This window comes from Amblyomma maculatum, chromosome 7 (genome assembly GCF_055883805.1).
Source record: "Amblyomma maculatum isolate TAMU_Amacu chromosome 7, ASM5588380v1, whole genome shotgun sequence".
In the NCBI taxonomy this organism is placed as follows: Eukaryota; Metazoa; Arthropoda; class Arachnida; order Ixodida; family Ixodidae; genus Amblyomma; species Amblyomma maculatum.
Window position 1 is genome coordinate 52,162,916 of NC_139350.1, and position 20,321 is coordinate 52,183,236.

At 45.9% G+C, this 20,321-nt stretch overlaps 1 protein-coding gene across 2 annotated transcripts in view; it reads left to right on the forward strand.

Annotated features, from left to right (window-relative positions):
* The first annotated feature begins 224 nt into the window (after nt 1-224).
* The window catches only part of LOC146183187 (uncharacterized), a 122,415-nt gene continuing 102,318 nt past the window's right edge, over nt 225-20,321 (forward strand). The window contains exon 1 of one of the 2 annotated variants that reach the window (XM_084608699.1): nt 225-400. In XM_084608699.1, the coding sequence (XP_084464825.1) occupies nt 391-400 (10 nt within the window). In that variant the 5' untranslated portion in view covers nt 225-390. The remainder of the gene's footprint in view (nt 401-20,321) is intronic. The other variant, XM_084608698.1, reaches the window with a different exon arrangement.

Genomic DNA, 20,321 nt, shown 5'->3' on the forward strand with positions numbered 1-20,321 from the left:
GCTGTGATGAAAGGCAGAACTGAAAGTTCGAGGGCGAAATCGCGAGAATGTGCAGACTGCACGGCGCGCCAAGCCTTGACATCCCTTTGCGGAGGGGCACGCGGTCCTAGTAGCTACTAGTAGACGTAACTGCAGCGCCACCAGCGGCGGTCAGTGGCGGCCGGCGTGCAAGAGGCGCCCATTTTCCTTCCGTTCGCGCCACTAGAAAGTATTCTAGTTCACTATACCCTCAACGCTGCAGGCACGGTTAACTTAAGGAGGCACTGTTCCAATCCAATCCACAGAGGTGACTTCTAACCACCAACCATACTTCCATACTTCCATTGTTTGCTCAACGCACAACTCGATTTGGCGCCTAAAACGGTTGAAGCTGAGAAGACTTGCGGGACCATGGATTTAGGTGAGTGTTTAATGCATGATTTTAAGGCAGCAAAAAAACAGAATGGTTAAAGAAATGAGACGCCTTATTCATATTGTGCAGTATATGTGTGCTTCTGTGAGCGCTTGATGTGTGAGCTTGTCATGTCCCGAAACGGCATCGGCCATGTGGGACGCCGCAGCATCCCTCATTGCCGATGTCGCTTGAAAAATTTTGACCAGTTGGACTTCTTTAATGTGCGCCGACATCACACAGTACACGGCGCCTTGCATTCCGTCGAAGCGATACGCGGCCAGCCTTCGGGATCAGTAGTCGATCGCCCTAACCACTGATCCAGTCACCCACCGCGCATGGTTTCATAATATTTTGGCGAGCTGCGCGCAGTGGTAGCATGTTAAAGACACACAAGCGAAAACAACTTGTGTACTGAGGATCAAAATTGTCACGTCTTTTGAAGAGTGTCTGCATGTAGTGTGCATGCGTCTTTGTTGCCTCTCATAATTAATTTCAGGCGTACCGTTTAGTTGCAGTTTGCGCCCGATTCATTTGACCCTAGTAAAATTTGACCAACCTGTTGGTCGCAGTGCTTTATTTACATGACTCCTCCCGGCTGAGAACTATAACGCTCCGCGTTTTTCAGATGTGAACGATGTTTATTGTGTTTGTGAAAGGCTGGTTCAAGTTCAAGTGATTGAGCGAACTCTGCGGCGGCTGGCAGCCATAGAGCGGAACATTTCCAACGTGCTGGAACTGCATCTCTCTCGCAGCTCTAACCACCGCGAAAGCTAAAAGCAGGCTTTGCGTCTCCGCGGCAGAAATCGCTAGCGTTCTTGCTTGCATATGAAACAGCCTTAAGGCTCAGAAGACTTTTCAAGAAATTTCTGCGCTACGCTATACACAGACACACAAGAAAGCAGGAAACACGTACACAGGACAAGCGCGCACTGACAACTATGGTTTATTCATACATGTTAAACCAGCTAGCCCCCATTGCTGCTTTGCCCAAAAGACATTGTTTCATTTGTTTCTCCTACTGTCTTCTCAGCTGGAGCCTGGAGTAAGGTATAAAGTTTTTTTTTTTTTATATTAAGGGTTGGGGTGCGCTAGCTTTCATTTGTTGAAGGTGTAGGCAGCTACCACCTTTCAGTGCCTTCAGTGCTCCTTTAGAGTTTTTGTGACTGATGCTCCCATTTGGTCTTCCTGAGCTCAACAGGTTGTTTGTGGTAAAGCTTTCAATTTTCATCCTTGAAAACAGGGACTGCATTGTCACTAAAGGCAACAAAGGAACACTGTAAGCATTTTTTTTTCTTTTTGATATTCGATAGCTTGAATATTGTTCCCTAAGGCCAAATTAATGACATCTTCCTGTATTCAAAACGGAAAGCTGTGCAGTCATCTGTGCTGTCGTTTTTTCTCTCAAAACATTGTCATTACTTTGTTTATACTGCCATTTTCCTTCCCCTCGGACCTCAAATGTCCACCCCTCAAAATATTTTGGGGAAGAGTTTTCTTTTACAGTTTCTTGGAAGGAACTGCTGACAATGAAAATCGTTCCATCTTGTACAGTGGGATCATATCATAAGGTGAAATACTGTTCGACACATCAAGTGCAGGGACCTCTTTCATGTTTGGCCTAGCTCTCTTTGTGACATGCAATTGGCTTGCACAGGGTTTCTTACATACTGGCATAGAATTACATTAATTTCTATGCATCGGTAATTGCTGTTATTGCTCGATAGAAAACTTCTATTTGACATGTCAGCTATGACTGGCTGTTTGCTTGGACAGTACTCGCTGGTAGTGGCAGTAAATGTTGGTTTATTTGAGTGCTTTGTTATAATTCAAAGCTTGCCAGATTTGTTCTTGGGAAATGTCTTTCTGCTCATTGAGCGATTTATATATTTCGGTATTGACATTGTTTGCCAAAATTCAAGTAGCACTTGCTGTGGCTGAGTATCACCACTGGTGCTCATAGTGGGGCTGGATCATGAGCAGTAGGGTTATCCATTGAGAAGCATAAGGTGTCTGGAAAACCTCCTTGGTATTCCATGAAAACCTCTGGCAACCTCTTTGTAGTGGGGATCTTTGGAAAGAAAAATGAGCATTGCTGGGCTGCTGGCAGCAACTTTCTTTGACTGTCATGACGACCATGATTTTTTATAACTGTGGTTGTGAGCCGAGTATCCACGATGACAGTCAATGTTGTGTTTTGAAGTGAAAGCCTCACTACCTGTGTCAAACTGCAGCTTCGCGTGGCTCCACATAGCCTAGTCCTGCGCATGCGCGTAACGTCACAACCAAGGCCAGCTGTGCTGGCCCCCTCGCCAGTGCGACTCCACCTCATTAAAAAAAAAAATCCACCGGGAATCGAACCTTCATCCCTTAGATCCTCAGCCGAGCGCTTTACCACTGCGTCTCGCCCCTGATTGTGAAAAGCTCTTCATAATTCCTCATGTCTATCGTGAGCCAATGGCTTGGCGCCACATTTGAATGCATCAAATACTAAATAGTGAAGTCAGTCAATTAGCGTGACATTGAGATGTATCAAATACTAAATAATTAAATCAATTAAGCTGACGTCACGCAACCTGAAGTCGAGCCAAAAAAGGGGCATAGGAAGGGATTTGCATGCAGTTTGAAAGTACTAAAGACTAAAATAGTTAAGTCAGTCAGATAGGGTGACGTCAAGGATGTGATGCCATGCAACCGGAAGTAGAGCTGAAAAAGGGCATAGGAAGGGATTGGCGCGCAGTTTGAAAGTACAGAACAGAAACAGAAGAGAAACGCTCGGTCACCCGCTGCTAATGCTTTCGCTCCATATTTGGTTCAGCAGCGTTGAACCCTTGTAATTTTTTATTGTGATGAGGGATTCCTGAGATGTAACCTGAGGGGCATAGACCTCTTCATTCTTCAGCTTTTTGTCTGTGCTCCTGACCTTTGTAATGAAGTCAAATAAATTGATTTCATATTCTAATAACCTGCATTTTCCTAATGGAGCAGAGTTCCTAATCCTCCAGTGTTATGGTCCTGTATCATTCTTGCAAGTTCGTTTTGGGAATTCTCATGGTTTATTTTGGAGGTGACATTCACTGAAGTTCCAGTGTCAACTTAGAACCTTATGGACTATGATTCATCACCATCTTGACTACACCCACTGCAGGGCTAACACATCTCCCACACCTCTACAATTAACCTGGTCCTGTGCCAGCTGCATTCACATAGTCCTTGAAAACTTTCTAATCTCATCTGTCCACCTAAATTTCTGCAACTTCCTGAATATGTTTCCGTTACCTTGGAATCCAGTCTTATCCTTAGTGACCATCAGTTACTTTGCCTGGATTTTGACTATAATTTCATTAATTTATTTGTTCTCAGAGTCGCTCTGTATGCTTCCTGTCTCTTAGCGTTACACCTACCATTTTCCATTCCATAGCTCTCTGCACTGTTCTTAACTTTAAGTTGAAAGCTTTTAGTTCGTCCTCACGTTTCTGACCCATGAGTGCTCTTAAGAAAGCTGTTATGTACTTTCTTATTTAGGGATGCTGGTAAGCTCTCATTTTTCCTCGGTCTCAATCTGATTCTTCTAGTTATTTCTCTTTCGTGGACCAGATCTCTGGCCATTATTTGTTTCATACCCTTGTCACACGGTCATTTTCGAAGGCAATTGAGTCGATAGCCTTCAAGATTTTCAATCGCGATTGAACTCGAAGGTGTTGTACCGCTGTTGCACGACAAAACTCGAAGGCTGTTGAAATAGTTCTGGTGTTTGGCCCCAAACTTTTTTTGCTGCCACTATCGTTGCTTTCGATTTTGTTTAAAGAGCTAAAATCTCTCATTAAATGTAAAATAAAATGTAATTGTTAGCTTTTTTAGTAACTGCAGGTGTTTAGTTGTTATTAAAGGACAACTTTGTTGTTTTTTGTTTGAAACATGATGTTCATATGCTTGTGCTTTTCATTGTGTTTGCTTCTCTCGGGGGCACAGGTTACAGTGGTAGTGAGTACAAAAATAATGCACCTTAAAAAGAACGATGCTATTTTTGAATTATTACTCACACTAATATTTTACTGCGTAAATTAAAGATATAAAATAATAAAGCTTGCTCATGTGTCTGTATCGTTAACACGTTGAGCACGAGAGTGCACGTGGCGCTCCTCGAGGCTGCAGAACATTACTTCAGTCTTCTGCATATTAATTTTTAGGCCTACCATTCTGCTTTGCATGTGTAGGTCAGCAATCATCCTTTCAACTCATTCCTTTAGTTGCTCAGCAAGGCAACTGTTATCAGCTAATCACAGATTACTTAAGGTGTTTGCCATCAATCCTTTTTCTTAACTCTTCTTAGTACAGGTAGGGTGGTTAGAATGGGAGGTGTGAAGGCTCTGGCACTTCCCTTCGGCTGCTCGTGACCCCCTTGCGCACCGATGCCGCCAGGGGGATTCTGGCGCTGCTGCTAGCGGTAAGCTTCAGTCGCGTCTGCCCGCGCCTCGGCCGAGCCGTAGCAGTTGTCAGTTGCTCTGTGTTCGCATTTCGTTTCGTTGGCTTTGTCACCTGTTTCGAAGTGCTTATTGCAGTGTTTTCACTTGCAAGGGCAATATGTACTCCTTGGATGCCTCCAGCAGAGGCTATCCAAGGAGTGGATTTTGGGGGCCCTTTATATCAATCGGTATTATTTTAAAAGAAAGCTGGCCAATCGGCCCTTGAAAACGAACTCATACATTCAATCTGACGCGCTTGTATGCAAAAGTTGTGGCATATATTCAGCAGTCAATTGGCGATGTGCCACAGATTGGTTGTTCTGAGCATTCGGCTGCCCTGACAGCATCAGTTATGCGTTTTTATTGCCGCTCACGAGGGTTTCCTTTTTCTTTAAAGAAGGGGGGGGGGGGGGGGGGGCAACTTTTGAACTGTTAGATAGATTTCGATAAAATTTTCAGGAATGATGGCTTATCTTCCTTCGATTAGAATATATTCGAAGTTTTATCACTATAGCGCAAGGAAAAAAAAAATGTTGTAGCTATCACGATGAGCATAATTAAGTGCGTCAGCTTATAGAAATAATTCAAAAATCGTCCCGTTCATGTTAGATAACTTCTAGGTGCTTTATTGTGCAGGATAAGACAAATTTCAGGTTTTTATGACATTCTTGTAAAAGTTCGTGCACTTTAAAAATGGACTTCATTTTTTTGTTGTCATTGCATGTTGCATATTTGACAACTTTTTTTCTTATGGTATAAGTAAGAGTCTTCCCAACAAAATTTTACTTCAAAAACCACCTTCAAAGCAGCCTTTGGTGGAAGAGTTAAGATATGGTAGTTTTCTTGACTAAAGTGCTCTTGCAAAAAGTGCAAACTGAGAAAAATGAGTTAGATTCAAAACACACTAATCAAGTTTAGGGCCTAAATTAATATTTAAAAGTTGTCTAGCTGGTGCATACGTTGAGCTGTCCTTGTCAACAGGACACTGCTCTGTGGCGATTGCTTCAAGTTGCTTTTTTTTATTGGCGCGTTTTCTGCGCTCTTGAAATTGTTTGCTTGGTTGTTGCCAGGCGTGGATCTTCATCTAGGCTCCTTATTCTATCTCCAGCTTGTCAGGTACTCTGGTTAGCCAGGCTCTCAGTGGTGCCAGAGCAGTGTTTGAGGGTTACATGCTCCATTTTAGTAAAGAAAGAAAAAAGCTTCCATTTCCGTTTACCAGCCAATCAACTGTTGCCACATATGGCCCAAAATTTGCTTTTTTTTTTCTGTTTTTTTTTTTTTTTTTTTTGTAGCTGTCTGCCGTAACCTTGATAGGTCTTTTTGCTATAGAGCGCGAAAAATTAAGCATTCTAACTTGGCAATGCACTCTGTGCAGCTTCTTGCCCACTATGTGGCTGTATCTTGAAATCATTGTTCATAGATGCTTTCGGGGATGAGTGCACCCCATCTTGCAAAAATAATAATTATAATTTTTGCATTTTGCATGCGACAACCAAACTTGGTGAGAAGTTTCTTTATACACGCAAATCCAAAATTTAAAAAACTTCTTTTTTTTTTTTTTTTTGGTGAAAATCCTTATTTCAGCCCCGCATCCCCCCTTCAGGGTAATCGGGAGGAAAGTTAGAAATAACGGAAAACACGAAAACCTGGCTATTGTAGATCAAATTTTTTCCCATTTATCTGACTTGTAAATAAACAAACAATTTCATGACTATATAATATATATGTGTTACTTTACTATCCCCCCTTCAGGGTAATCGGGAGGAAAGTTAGAAATAACGGAAAACACGAAAACCTGGCTATTGTAGATCAAATTTTTCCCATTTATCTGACTTGTAAATAAACAAACAATTTCATGACTATATAATATATATGTGTTACTTTACTGTCTACAATCGTAGAAGTATCTTGTATGAGTGTCATATGATGGTGTGCATGCTACAGGTTTGGAAGCAGTGCCAAAGTATTTTTTTTTTTTTACATTCAGCCACCCTCATGAATGCGAGTGCTGTTTTGAGGTCCTACATCATGCATTAGAACCTTCTCTCCCCATTGTGGTGGCTTCGAGTTTTGTCGTGCAACAGCAGTACAACACCTTCGAGTTCAATCGCGATTGAAAATCTTGAAGGCTATCGACTCAATTGCCTTCGAAAATGATGGTGTGACAAGGGTATAAAACAGATAATTGCCACAGATCTGGAACCAAGCACCAAAGTTGCCTGTGTACAGTGCGATGTCAGCATGCGCTAAGGAACGCCTGATAGTCGAAATTATTCCGACACTGTTTCACAAAATGGGCCCTCACAAAACGTTTTTGGGTCCAGCTATTCTCCAATGCAAAACAGACGTTAAAAGTGGGCTGGGGCCCATAAAACGGCGCATTTCTAAGAAATAATGATGTGGGCTAATGAAACATTGTTTTATGGTGAAAATCCATTCTTCGACATGTAATGAAAGTGAGTAATAACCGAAATGAGCATATTTTCTCCTCTGGTTGTATTAATGAAGCAGACGCGATGCGCCCATTTAGGCTGCGCGCCTTACTGCGTCTCTGCCATCAGCACCGCCAAGTGGCATCGGCGTGCTGTGGGGCCAGACTTCAGCAGCTGATTTTCAAACCTCCCTATTCTAGCCACCCTAGTACAGGTCTCTGAATAATTCCTTTAAGCAACTAACAGTTGATTGATTATTATTGTCAAAGTGTGCTAATTGGGAAACACGAAAGAACAAGACGTGGCACAAGCGTAGACTTACAACTGTTTTATTACTTATCTATGGAACATTTTCATACAGAAATGAAATCATATGACTATTTCCACATTGCCACTTGCCTCGCATTTGTACTCTGTCATCCTTATCACGGTTTCAGTGAGCGTGACCGATGGTGAGCTTACATATGGTCACTTCTCTGCTGTCAATATCAAAAAAGCTTTCACAATTTTCTATTCGATTCTCCCCTTTTCTTTGCCTGCTATTACGGTTTTGTCAAACAAAACGGTAGTTTGTGCAAGCAAAAGTGCAAACCTTTGTTTCACAAAATAGTCAAAAGTTGAAACTTGCTTCAACTATTGGAAGCCCAGACACCTGCCGACACCTGTCCAAAGGAGGAGACTGCACTGTGTACCTGCTGCGGTATCGCCCATCGACCCATACCAACACTGTACTGTACACAGTATCTTATACAGTGAAGCCCACTTCAGAGGGACCAAACGCTGCAAGGTGCCCTTCGACCGCTGCGGCAACCCTTTCCTGAACTCTACGCCGAGGGCAATGCCCCTGGCTACCCCTGAGACAGCGCACAAGTCTGTGAGAGCATCAAGAAACCGATTTCGGTCATTTATAAAGACTTGCCGCTGCCTCGGGACAGGATGTCTCCATGACCAAAGCAGAAGCCGCTTGAGGTCTTTCCTGCTGCTCACAGCCAAAGTCTAGGAATTTTCCAAACAAGTGAGCTAGAAGCTGCAGTCTTTTCCACTTGAGGGAAAGAATTCGGAACTACGAGCTCTGTTAAGCACCAAGGATCAAGAAATTTCTGAGCTTAAGTGGGAGCTTTGACTTTCTTTAAGGCTAGAGCAGATCCCAGCAGCATCGTTGACAGGGTTGCAACCCCAGACATGTTCCAGTGTTCTCAGGGGTCCTCCTGACTCCCCCCCTCTGCCTCCTCCTCGTGTGCTATGTCAACTGTACGTACTGTTATCGCAAAACTTAAGCCAGCTAATGAGGTAGCTTCTTCTGAGCCACCAATATCAGAGCAAATTGACCTCCAGATAACGTCAATACAGTGCCTGGAACGTTCGGTGGTCTTTTTGTGCTGAAACTCGGAACCGCATGACGAATACTGCCAAGCGATTCTAAGCTATTGAACAGCATCAAAGTGCTCAAGAGGCCTCTTTCTCAACTCTAGACCCAGGTGCGCAAACATCTCCCCACAGGTTGCACTTCACATCCCACACCGTTAGTTCTTTCTGTTAGCATCCAACCTGACAGCACCTCCCAACAGCATTAGAGGGTGCAGTGGCATCACTAGGGTCACCCGCACCCGATGCAGAGGCGCCTCCTTCCCCCCCCATTTCCCCCCGTCCCTGCGTTTTAAGCACCGAATTGCAGCTTCCTTTTGATCTTCTCTGTCTTCATAATTTGCTTTGAAGTCAACTTCGCTCTGCACCCAACCATGCAGTGCGAGTGATGTGGCATTGTTTTTTTTTTAACACTAGGACGCAGCGATCGTGCCCCACGACTGATAATTCAGCTAAACATCACATCAAAAGCACATATTTCCGAAAAGGCGGTGGGCATTTCCAGGCTCATTTTTTTAGCGCTTTCTAATTTCTAATTTTAAAAACTTTGCATTTTTCAGAGAAAAAAAAAAAAAAAGCCCTCATAATGCACTGCGTGAACACCCTTGGCTGTATTTATTGCTCAATTCTCCTTTTAAAGAACCTGGCCATGCTAAAGGTGCCCTCCTTCTTGTTGTTGTTTTTTTTCTAGTCAGCGCATAGGGATCAGACTTGCCATTCCACTGAGCAACAGGCATTCCATGTCTTTCGGCATTTCGAAAGTGTGAGGCAGATGTGTGACTGGACCGAGGAGCAAGAAGGGCACAGGAGATAAATGAGCAAGGCGAAAGACTGCCAGGGAGATACTTCCAGTGATCCTCGCTTAGGAAAGGAGAGTGAGCTGCACATACACAAATAGAGGTGATGCGGCGGCATGGCCACCGACGGGTATTGCTAACGCGCTCCCGCACAGGGGTTTCCGATGGATATCGAGTTAATGCTGGTGTTTCCAGGGTACACGCATGTACACAGGCCTGGTCCAACATCAAAATGGTGTGGAGTCTCTGGCATAAACCGAGGCATGTATTTTCAAGCACTCGCAACAGAATAATTCATTCTATGAGATCACACTTGCTGGTCAGTGTATCAGTGGCATCAGTATGTGCCTTTTTGCATCACAATAATTAATCTCGCTGCCCCGCCCCTTACTCCCTCTCACTGCCCAGATGCACCCCCTGAGCCCTGCACCCGATGCGGACCGCACCCCCCACACTTCCTTCGCGACGCTGCTGAGCGTGTGGCAGTGAAAATGCAAAGGTTTCCACGCCCAGAGGAATCGTCTACAGCTTTCCTTGTTTATCTTGTGTCCCAGCGGAGTATCAGCCATCATAGCACTGCAGGAGACCCTGTTTCAGTTAAGCTTTGCAACTAAACCACTTACGAGCCCCCTTCCTACCCAGCCTCAAACCAGGGCCGCATTGCGAGTGCAATGCAACTTCACCACGGTCAAGCACCCTCTCGTGGATGATGTGGATAGTCTTTTGCTTTTTAACTCCTACCACTTATACGAAGCCTCTTTATTCTCAACATCTATAGCCTTTTCACGAGTCCCTCCCCCACTCCTAATGCTATAATCAAGAATGGCCTCACAGACAGCATGGGTAAACTCCCTACTGGCAATTGGCCACTTCATTGCTAACCATACCAGCTGGTGTTACCGCAACTAAGGATACAGCAGTCTGGTCCTTCGTTCAAGACAAGGAGCTCTCTCTTCTCAACATCTACTCCACTAAAATCGTGTCTATCATTCAGCACAACACAAGGCCTGATCTGACCCCCTTGAAAGACATTCGAGATGGCTGCAGGACAAATACCACCCACTCAGTAGGCAGTGATCACTGCATTCTGTGCTTGAAACTCTTCACTTCTATGAATTGTCCATGCAACCAGGCCTGTGTGGTGGATTGAGATAGGTTTCGCTGCATCTGTCGAACTGCCCCAGTGCGGACCTGGAAGGCTCGATGGCTTTTCTAACACAGGACTTGGAGTCATCTGCATCTGCTATCCTGGAGCTGGAGGGCACTTTGGCAGTGAAAGGTCGCCTTCTCCACATGTGAGAAACAAACACCAGCCTTCAAGAAAACTGGCTGGCCCAGGAGTATAGTCGGCCCCTCAAGCGCCGAATTGCAGGCCTTGTGCAAGAGATTGAAGGAGGGACCTTGCTCACCAGCAATGGGGGCAGGTCTGTGGCAGCATGAGTGGCAATCTCTGCTTTAGGCATCTGGTCACTCTTACACTACCTTCTTTATCTTGGACACACATAAGCCACACAGGGTAAGAATGTTACCCACATTCTCCATCAGCTTCTGTTGGAAAATAATACCCTCCTTCGGGCCTTAAGAGACCAGTACCTAACTATAACCCCTTCCACCCCTCTCCCTTGCACAGTCCTCCCTTGATGAGGAAATCATAGCTGAGCTCAGGGCGGCAATGCATCATGTTAGGACGACATCAGCCCCTGGGGCTGACCGAGTCATGAAAAATCCTTTAAGCACTTAAGGCCCGCTAAGAGCGATAAGGCGAAAGCCTTTGGGGTTAGTTCTACTGTAGCGTTTATTTGACAGAACCCTGCTGATCACACAGTGTAGGACAGCGGCTTCTTCCGCGCTGGATTCGAGGTGAGTAGCTCCACTTGGCGATGGTGCACGCTCGTTGCGCAGCTTGATCTTCACAGCTGGTAGCAGATGGCGCGTGCCACGCTCTCTCCTGGAGACCGGGGTGAAGGCGTCATCTTCGCAACCCTATGTTGCCATGGAGACGGCAGGAATGCTAGACAAGGAGAACTAAGATATGTTTTTCATGTGCCTGATATGGCGTAGTCGGTTAACACGCTTAGCTGGTGATCGCAAGGGTAGGAGTACGACTCCTGACAGAGGATGATTTTTTTTTTCTTAAAGGTAGGCAGAACCCCACAAATATCCTGCAGAATCTCGCGGATACATTTTGTCAACGCCATATTTTCATTATGACCCTAGTAAGGCTTTAGCCTTAAAACTAGGTGCTTTTTAACTTGGATGGTTCATTTACTTTTGCGTCTGTTCTTTAAGCACTTTTGTCATTCCAAAAGAATTCAGAAATTGGACGCCTCTTACATTGCGATAATATTAGTTTTGAGAGATGAGGCAGTTATAGACCTCTTCATGGTGCATGGCATGGAGGAAGGAAACAACTTAGGAGAGGCCCTTGCCATTCCCAATGCATTGGTGAAAGTGTGGCGGAAGTGACGTTAAATTTAGGCTTAGCCAAGTCGGGCCATTAGCAACAGCATCGCTGTTGCTATGAAAACTCGGGCCACTAGCAACAACGTTGCTAAGGGCCCGAGGTATGTGAGCGGCGCGGAGGAAGAAAATGCGGAGGGTAAAGGAGGAGGAGCGACATTGTGGCATCCGGTCTCGGTGCGGCCGCGCTGGCTTAAAAAAAGTGACGTCAGGGCCTCTCTTAAGTTTTTCCTTCCTCCATGGTGCATGGGAACCCTTACAGCCAAGTGGACATACGTCCGCATCTCATCTATCCTCTCCCCTCCCTGGTGAACTGCTTGATGTAAGGAATTTGATAGTAATGATAGTATCTAAGCTCCTGTTAGTAGCAGGGGTGTTGCTCCATTCTGCTCCAAACTGGCTGCCTTGATGTTCTGTTGTGGTTGGCAGCGTTTTGTCTCTTGGATTAGCACAGAGACAGAAAAAAAATGACTATACCACCTGTGTCGTCCTTTCTATTTTGTTCCGTCCATGCGTCTAAGCGCTTGTCAATCACAGTGATATCAGCATCAACTTGCCAGACAGCTTGTCCTCTATGTTCTGCCGTCAAATTTAGTAGAACACGGGTTTTTGCCGCACAGTGGGCCATTAATGATATTGCCTACAGAAAGTGATTCTGTGCAGTTCGATTAAGTGAACGTGAGGAGCACAGCAGAGCGGTGGCAGTGGGTTGACACTCCCTCATAGCCATTGGGGCAGAAAAATTGCCAGTGACACTAGCGGCCCTGTTTTTTTTGACGGTTAACATTCGGATTGCTAAAATGCTTTTGTACCCACCCAAGCTTTTAGAACTAGATATTTAATGCATTAAATTTCTATATTTTGCGATTACCAGCAATGAAAAGATTATTAGTAGTGTGTATGATAGTCAAAAACGTCAGATTTCACTGGCAATTGAAGTGGACTGGTACTGGCCCCAAGATTCCGCAAGGAACTTTTGCCGCAGCAAGCCAATCTGATCTACCATATTTACTCACATAATGCTCACACTTTTTTTCGCGGAAAATTTATGCTAAGTTGGGGGGTGCAATAATTATGTGGGGAAAATGTTCGAGCAAATGTTTTGGAGCGCTAAATAGGTGCGAATCGGGATTCTTAGGTCAGCTATTGTAACTATAACCAAAACATTACTTTCAAGCAGAACTTACCCTTGTTATAAAAGTACAGGGTCGCCAAAAGCACAGATTGCTAAAGCACTTTATTTGCACCACGCAGCCTCATCATCACTCCCCGCGTTTTGTGGTATAATGCTCACAGCAGACCATGCAGTCCTACTCTTGATCCGAGTCCGTATCGACACTGCAATCGCTTTCTCTAGTAGCGCACTACACATAACTCGTTGACGCCGAAGTGCCTGCTGGCAGTGCAGTTGCTATGCTGTAGCCCGTACTCGCAAGCTTTCAGTCTAAAAGTAGCTGTATAACTTGCGTACCGCCCCACCGCGATGCGGCACCAAGAACACGGTAGACGGCTAAACAAAGCAAGTAACACGGACTGAACGAAGGAACAATGACGAGATGCGGACACTTCACAAAATGGCGACGACTACACGCATCTTGGGGGTAAAAAAAAAAAAGACTAGCATAGCCGATGATGATGATTACCCGAGCACGCTATCGCAGCCGAGCAAGAGGCCAGCTAGGTTCAGTAGTGCTCCAAAGATGGCGCTTGTTACTACTAGCAGACGACTCTCGCGGTGGTAATATTGGTGGTGCGATGATTATGCGAAGAAAAAAGAAAATCTGATTTTTGACGCCCAATGTTGGGGGTGCGAACATTACGCGAGTGCAAGCATTATGCAAGTAAATACTGTATTATGGGAGCGTGCACGTTGGGAGCGCCTACTGTACTCGTACCTCTTGTGCTGTCTACGGTTCATTTATTGGTACTTTTTGTAGCGAAAGCTACACTAGGCTAGTACAGCGCGTTTAACGGAGCTGGGCAGAGGCCACTACTGTGTATGGGCTGTAAGGAGGAGGAGAAGGGCAGCAGCATTCCAGCAGATGCGCGCGCCGGCGGGGAGAGGAGAAGGGTTGTTTCTGCACTGCGAATGCACGCGCTGCCGCAGAGAGCTGATCGAGTAGAGCAGGAAAGCATCTGCCGGCATCACATGCCACGGCATAAAAGTGGATTCTGCCTGGAACTCTGCTTTCAACAGAACGCCTGCAGCTAAAGCTTTCGCTCTAAATTCGGTTCATCAGTGTTGAACCCCTCTAATTTTTATCATGTGCTGCTCTCATCCAGCGCTTTGCATGTACCCACCTCTCATGTGTATCGGTTGTCTTGTAGCAGCTCAGCCACCCATTCTCAAAACTAGCAAAACCTGCCTTGGCATGGAGTGTGCCCATGAAAGCAGCCACATACTGGCCTGGCAGGAACAGAAAACATCCTGCATGAAGGACATGCTTTATTCGAACAGTCATCACTCTCGTCAGTGTAGGCACAAAAACGCTTGTGTGTGAGTATCATGGCAACAGCAATTATACGTATGTGCTAAAGAACAGGCTAGACCTCATGAACCTACTGCATGTACGCATTTTCACTGTAATCATGCTAACAAATTTTTTAGAAGAAGTATACAAAAAACATTCACCCAACTAAGGCATAGCAAAACACTCTAGAAGTTCCATTGTAGCGACTTCAAGCAGCAGTCACTGGCGTAATACCTGTGTTACAAGGGCAGTTTCGACTGCCGTTCAAATTACAGTTCAGCTTTTCAGCTGATGTTGAACTGAACGGCAGTCACCTGCAGTTACACGGAACATATAGTGAAACTCAGTTGTGTCCAAGAATCACATGATCCTGCCACGTGCATGCAGTTTTGATATTTTGATAAAAAAAATGATTATTTTTAATTATATGGGAGAAAACCTGGGCCAGGGGGCGCTGCGCCGCTCTGTGCGTCGGCGCCCTTCATGGAGACCCCGTCAAAACTTGCGCGCAACGCGGCTGCGTCGTCTGCTCCCCGCCACATCGAAAAGCATGTTGTCGTCTGCTCCGCGCTGCTTTCCAGCACGTGTTTGCGCGCGCGCGCTCAGTTGTTTCTCTCCTCCGGCCGCGTTCTGGCCGCCGTCGCACTCCAACAAAGGGGGAAAAAAAAAAACTGGAATGAAAAAGTGACACCGCGCTTTTTCGCAGAACTTGTGTGGAAACGGTAACGGGATGGTTGTCGGCTTTTTTTTGTTCGGTATCTCGTACCGCTCGTATCTCGCACCTCTGTTTGTAACTGGCGGTGCCGCAGCAGCCATCGCTGAACCAAGTCTGCCTTAAGAAACAGATATACGCCATTAATGCCATCACTTGGCGCTTATAAAGGAAAAACACATAGGTCAATCGTTCTATCCTCATACGCGATTCTGCTTCGGGAGCTCAAAACTGCGCATTCGCTAGAGGAGATAACTGAACTAGGTATTGCACAGCGTAGCTGTGGAGATAAGAATACAAAGGTTTCTGTGGAGAGATGTCCCCGCCTGCATGGAAAGTCGTCAGGCATTTCCTCGCTGTTCGTCTTGTGGAGAGAGGAAACTGCCGCAAAAATGGCATGCCTCGGCTTCTCGTCGGTGACCTAGGTCGTTAAGAAACCCCTCATCATTAAAGGTAGATAGGTCATTGATTTCGGATGTCAGCGCCGCAGCAGCGAACTCCCCCTGACCGCTGTCAGCAGGAACCAAAGGGTAAGGCGGCATGCTTTGTGCCTTTGTAGGGAACGCGTCCTAAACGCGCCGAAAGCAGCATCGCCTAAAACGTCTGTCCCCAAAGAGTTGAATAGGCCCCTTTCAAGTGAGCATTCCCAAATCGAAAGGAAGCTCCCCAACCAGATCCCGGAGCACTCTTCACTGTGTACACGCGTATCAGTTCTCAATGAGAAGGCTGGACCCTTCAATCTCTGAACATGGACAAAGACATCAAGAGGTGCTGCCTCAAGTCCTTCAAAATACCTGTCGCTTGCCTCTGCCTTCAAGTAGCGAATTCGCGTTCATGTTTTCTTTTTTTAATGTCTGATCCTGCCAACAAGCGCTCTATGAAAACAATGCCCACGACGATCAAATAATAATTTCTCGCTTTTGAAAGCACCGATAAAAAACATGCTTCCAGCCAGCCTCTATTTCGCCGGGGCACAGAAAAAAGAAAAATGAAGAAACCCCACTAGCAAAGAGTGCCGGCTTTGAACGCGCAGACGTGCGTCCATCCCCCCTCGTCCTCACTCTCCTTCTCCCGCTCAGCGTGCACGTGCGGCTGCCTGTTGCACGCGCTCCCGAGCGAGCGGGCTGCGCAGACTCCGCAGACAGCCGTGCTCAGCGCGGGCGCGGATGCGCGTAGGTTTTGTAGTTCCTCTAGCTCTGCTAGAAACCAAGCGCTGGCGTCGTGAAGCAAACTCCAGCTTTGGTTCCCTATAAATAACTTTATGCAGTATTTGCACGCTTTATATTGTTGAATTGCACTTTTTACGCTCGTTTTTTCTTTCGCGTATGCCACTGAACTCGACACAGCGCCAAGTCGATCCACTTGAGGCAAGTCTGGCTTCGCTGCTTAATCATCGTTTTTTTTTTTATGCCGCTTCGCGCGCTTGTGTTTTGACACTCATTTCAGTAGTTAAAGTCGCAGACGTTAGCTAGGGCAACAACCGTCCGTGTGATGCGAGGTCACATAGTGGTTGGAAATGCTGCCGATTCAACCAGTGCGGCGTGTCTGCGGACAGCAGTCTTGTCAGTTGACTGGTTCAACTGTGACCGCCGACCTCAGTTGAACTGAACTGCAGTCGAGATTTCAACTGAAGTTGGCGCTGCCATGTAAGATCGCTAAATGCAGTTCAGTTCAACTGACTGCCAACTGCACTGCCATTGAAAACGCCCGTGCAACAAGGGTATAAGGTAGCTGACTGCTTCATTATCGGTTACGGTATTATATGGAGTGGGAAAAATACCTGTAGTAATAGGAGCTGTACAAGAACTCGTGTTATCCTTAGTAGCCGGTACTGTTGCACAGCTTCTTACCACAGGCACATCGTGTTGCTTGCACTTCTCCCTTTCAAAAAGCCTCTTGATGACCCATGGTAGTTAGAAGTGGTTGCGCACACTGCCTGCTGACGCTGTGTCCACCAGCATTTCAAATAGATGAGAGCAAGTGTATGTCACGTGAACAGAGAATGTTTTCGCAACTAATTCCTTACATGTGCATGTAGCTCATTTCGAAATTAACCTGAGAATGTACTTAATTTATTGTGCCCCAGGCTTCTTCAGTTTAGGATATTATAATAATATTAGATGCAGCGTAAGCTGTGTTTAGCCCCAGCTGCCGGTGCTCTAGCATCATTCCGACTGTGGTGGCTCCTATAGTGTTGATGTGAAGCTGCAACATGCCACCGCACTGGCGGTGGCATGCTGTGACTTGTGTGTACATGCTGTAGGGGCTGCTAACGATTGCAGCCTATCAGTGGCAATTATAATGCATCTCACACTGAGCCTAATACACGTAATATTGTTACGGGAAAACTCGCAGATGTAGCCGCGACAGTTCGCCGTCAGGGACACACACTACAAACTTTACCTAGCTTCAGCATCGTCGTTCCCCACACCACACCAGCATAGTGTCTTTGTCGTCTCTGGACTGCATACTGTAGCAATACCCCCGTGGGAGAAGTAGAGTCCTGGTGTGTGCTACACAGGTGAGCGCGAATGATAGGGTTTATGATGGGCGACATGCACACCTTCTGGGTGCGGTGTGTAAGGAAATTTGGGATGTAGGGGTGTGATTTTGTAGGTCACTTTGGTGAGTTGCTGCAAGACATGGTAAGGGCGCGTGTAGCAAGGCAGAAGTTTCTCACACATGCCCACACATAGGGCCGGGAGCCAGAGTACGAGGGAGCCAGGAGGGTAGCGGATGTCAGGGTGGTGAGGGTCATAACTACTTTTGAGTGCGCTAGGACACGCTGAGCCAGTCAAGCAATATGGCGGGCTGCATCAGTGTGAGCAATGGCACGAGACGCTAACTGCAGGGGGAATCGTCAAGAGGCAGTATTGAAGAGGAGTGGAGTAAGGGGTTGTGGCCGAAAAATAAAGAAGGGAGGATATTCGGTGGTATCATGACGGGAGGAGATAGGTGATTGTTGTGAAAGGTGAAGAGATGTCCCAGCCACGATGATTGTCTGAAATATAATTGACAGCATGTCATTCAGTGTGCGATTAAGGTGCTCTGTAAGACCGTTTGTGAATGTGTAGGCTTTTGTGAACTTGTGACAAGTAGAGCATGAGCGGAGAAGGTCGTGAGCAAGTTGAGAAAGAGCAGTGGCCACAATCGGGGAGAAATTGACGGGGATTACCATGAATCAAGATGTCATATAGAGGAAATTTTGCAACGTAAGAGGTGCATCTGGTGAGGATAGCTCTTGTTATAGCATACAGGGTGATGTAATTGGTTGCCATGTCACTCCATTTGTTTTCAAAAGTTGATGTAGGAAAAGGCCCAAACAGGTCAAGACCAAGATGATAAAACAGCTCAGTCGGAATGGCGATTTCTTACAGGGGCTCAGCAGGATGAAGGTAGTGTGTCTTCTAGCACTGAAAAAGCTCACAAGCACGTCTCTCATAGCCTGAGTCGCTTTGGGGCGTTAAACCCCAAAAACCACCAATCAAAGCTCACAGCGGCAATAAAGACTAGGCCAGAAGAATCGCCATCGAACATTGTCATACATACGTGACACTCCCAGGCAGACATGGGCATCCTCACGAGGGTGAACCCTCATGAGGGCGTCCTCACCCTCACCTCGTGAGGATCTGACTCGGTGAGGTGAGGGCGAGGGAGGATCGGCGCTGAAAAATTTGTGAGGACGAGGGTGAGGGAGGGCAGAGGCGGTGAGGGGAGGGTGAGGGAGGGAAAGATACAGAGTTTGAGGGGCGAGGGCAAATGTTCAACGAAAGGCATAGTTTCTGCAGTACGAAAAAACGCGGCAACCCGAAAGGCAAGAGTGACAACACACGTTCTCCTCCACTATGCATGTGTTGTATAGAAAACAGATGTAATGGAACGGGACACGGGCGCTGCAGCTATAGAGGAAGCAGGAACGAAAGCCACAAAATTGCCCCGGCACTCGTGGTGAAGAAAAGTCTAAAAACGACCCTAGGAAGCTGCAGGGAGTCACCGAGAGCGATGTCGCTGCTTCCAGCCTCACAGAACACGACGGGACCGGCAAAGTACACAGGACAACCGTTTCTAACTGCTAACGTTCTTGCCATTTGGGAAAAACACGCTCAGAAAAAAAAAGCGCGTCCAAAATAGAGGGGACGCGCAGAGAAACGAACACAAAAGAGCGAGGTGGGGTGATCTTATCTGCTGGGACCCTGCCACATGTTTTTCTTTTTATTTTTTCCCGTCCGGATAGCTTGCATGAGTAGCCAACGCATGAGAAGTGTTTCTTGACAGTGTTACTTGACTGTGGTTTTACATAAAGCTTTCATAAGTTGTGTAAATTACAATTCGCAGCAAAACCAAAGGAAAATGAACAGCAGTGAATTTGTGCTGATAATAGCTGCAATAAAATAAACCGCAGTTCAATATCAGTTGCAATCTTTGTCATGTGTTTGTAGAAACAAGTATTTTCTCATTTCTTTTACCGTTTTTCGCTTTGTTATAAATTAGCAAAATTGTCAAATCGTGCATTTATATGTGCGGCTCGTAATTGCCATACTGGAGCGTGGCATTGGCAGTCTCTATATTGATACCTGATACTGATAGACACACCCTCGATAACAGCACAAATTTTCCGTTACCCATCTGTTACACGAAATTCGAAACCGACAACACGGTCTCCTGTAGCTCCAACGCTGGATAAGCGGAGGCAGTTCAGTCGCGTTTTACCGACACCAGCTCACTCACACTTACAGACGCACGATTCCCTCCACGCTCAGTTTAAATCAACCTGACGCGAAGCGAGACAGTTGATTCAAACGCTATCGCGTGTTCGCAGGTCAATCTATCATTGGCAACGTGTCGCACAAGAGCGCCAGCGGACAGCGCATTGTTTTTTCTGCAATTTCTATAGCATTAAGTTTTACATTTTTTATTTTCTTAAGACAGTTTTCTTCAGATGGGTTTTAACATAACATCGATTTGAAAGGAATAACTACAGCGTGTGAGCATTGAACACAATTTCACGAAAGAGTTGTTTCATTTCCAGTATCCAAAGTGTTCTCATTTCGTGTTAACCTGTTGAAGTCCTGTACTGGAGTAAGGTTCTTTAATATTATTTGCTTTTAGCATCTGTTCTGTATTCAGAATAAGTTTAATGCATGGAAATGCCCGACGATCGTAAGGCTGTATGTTGTCACAGACTCACGCATGAGGGGGGTATGACAATGCTGAACCGGGTTTAATT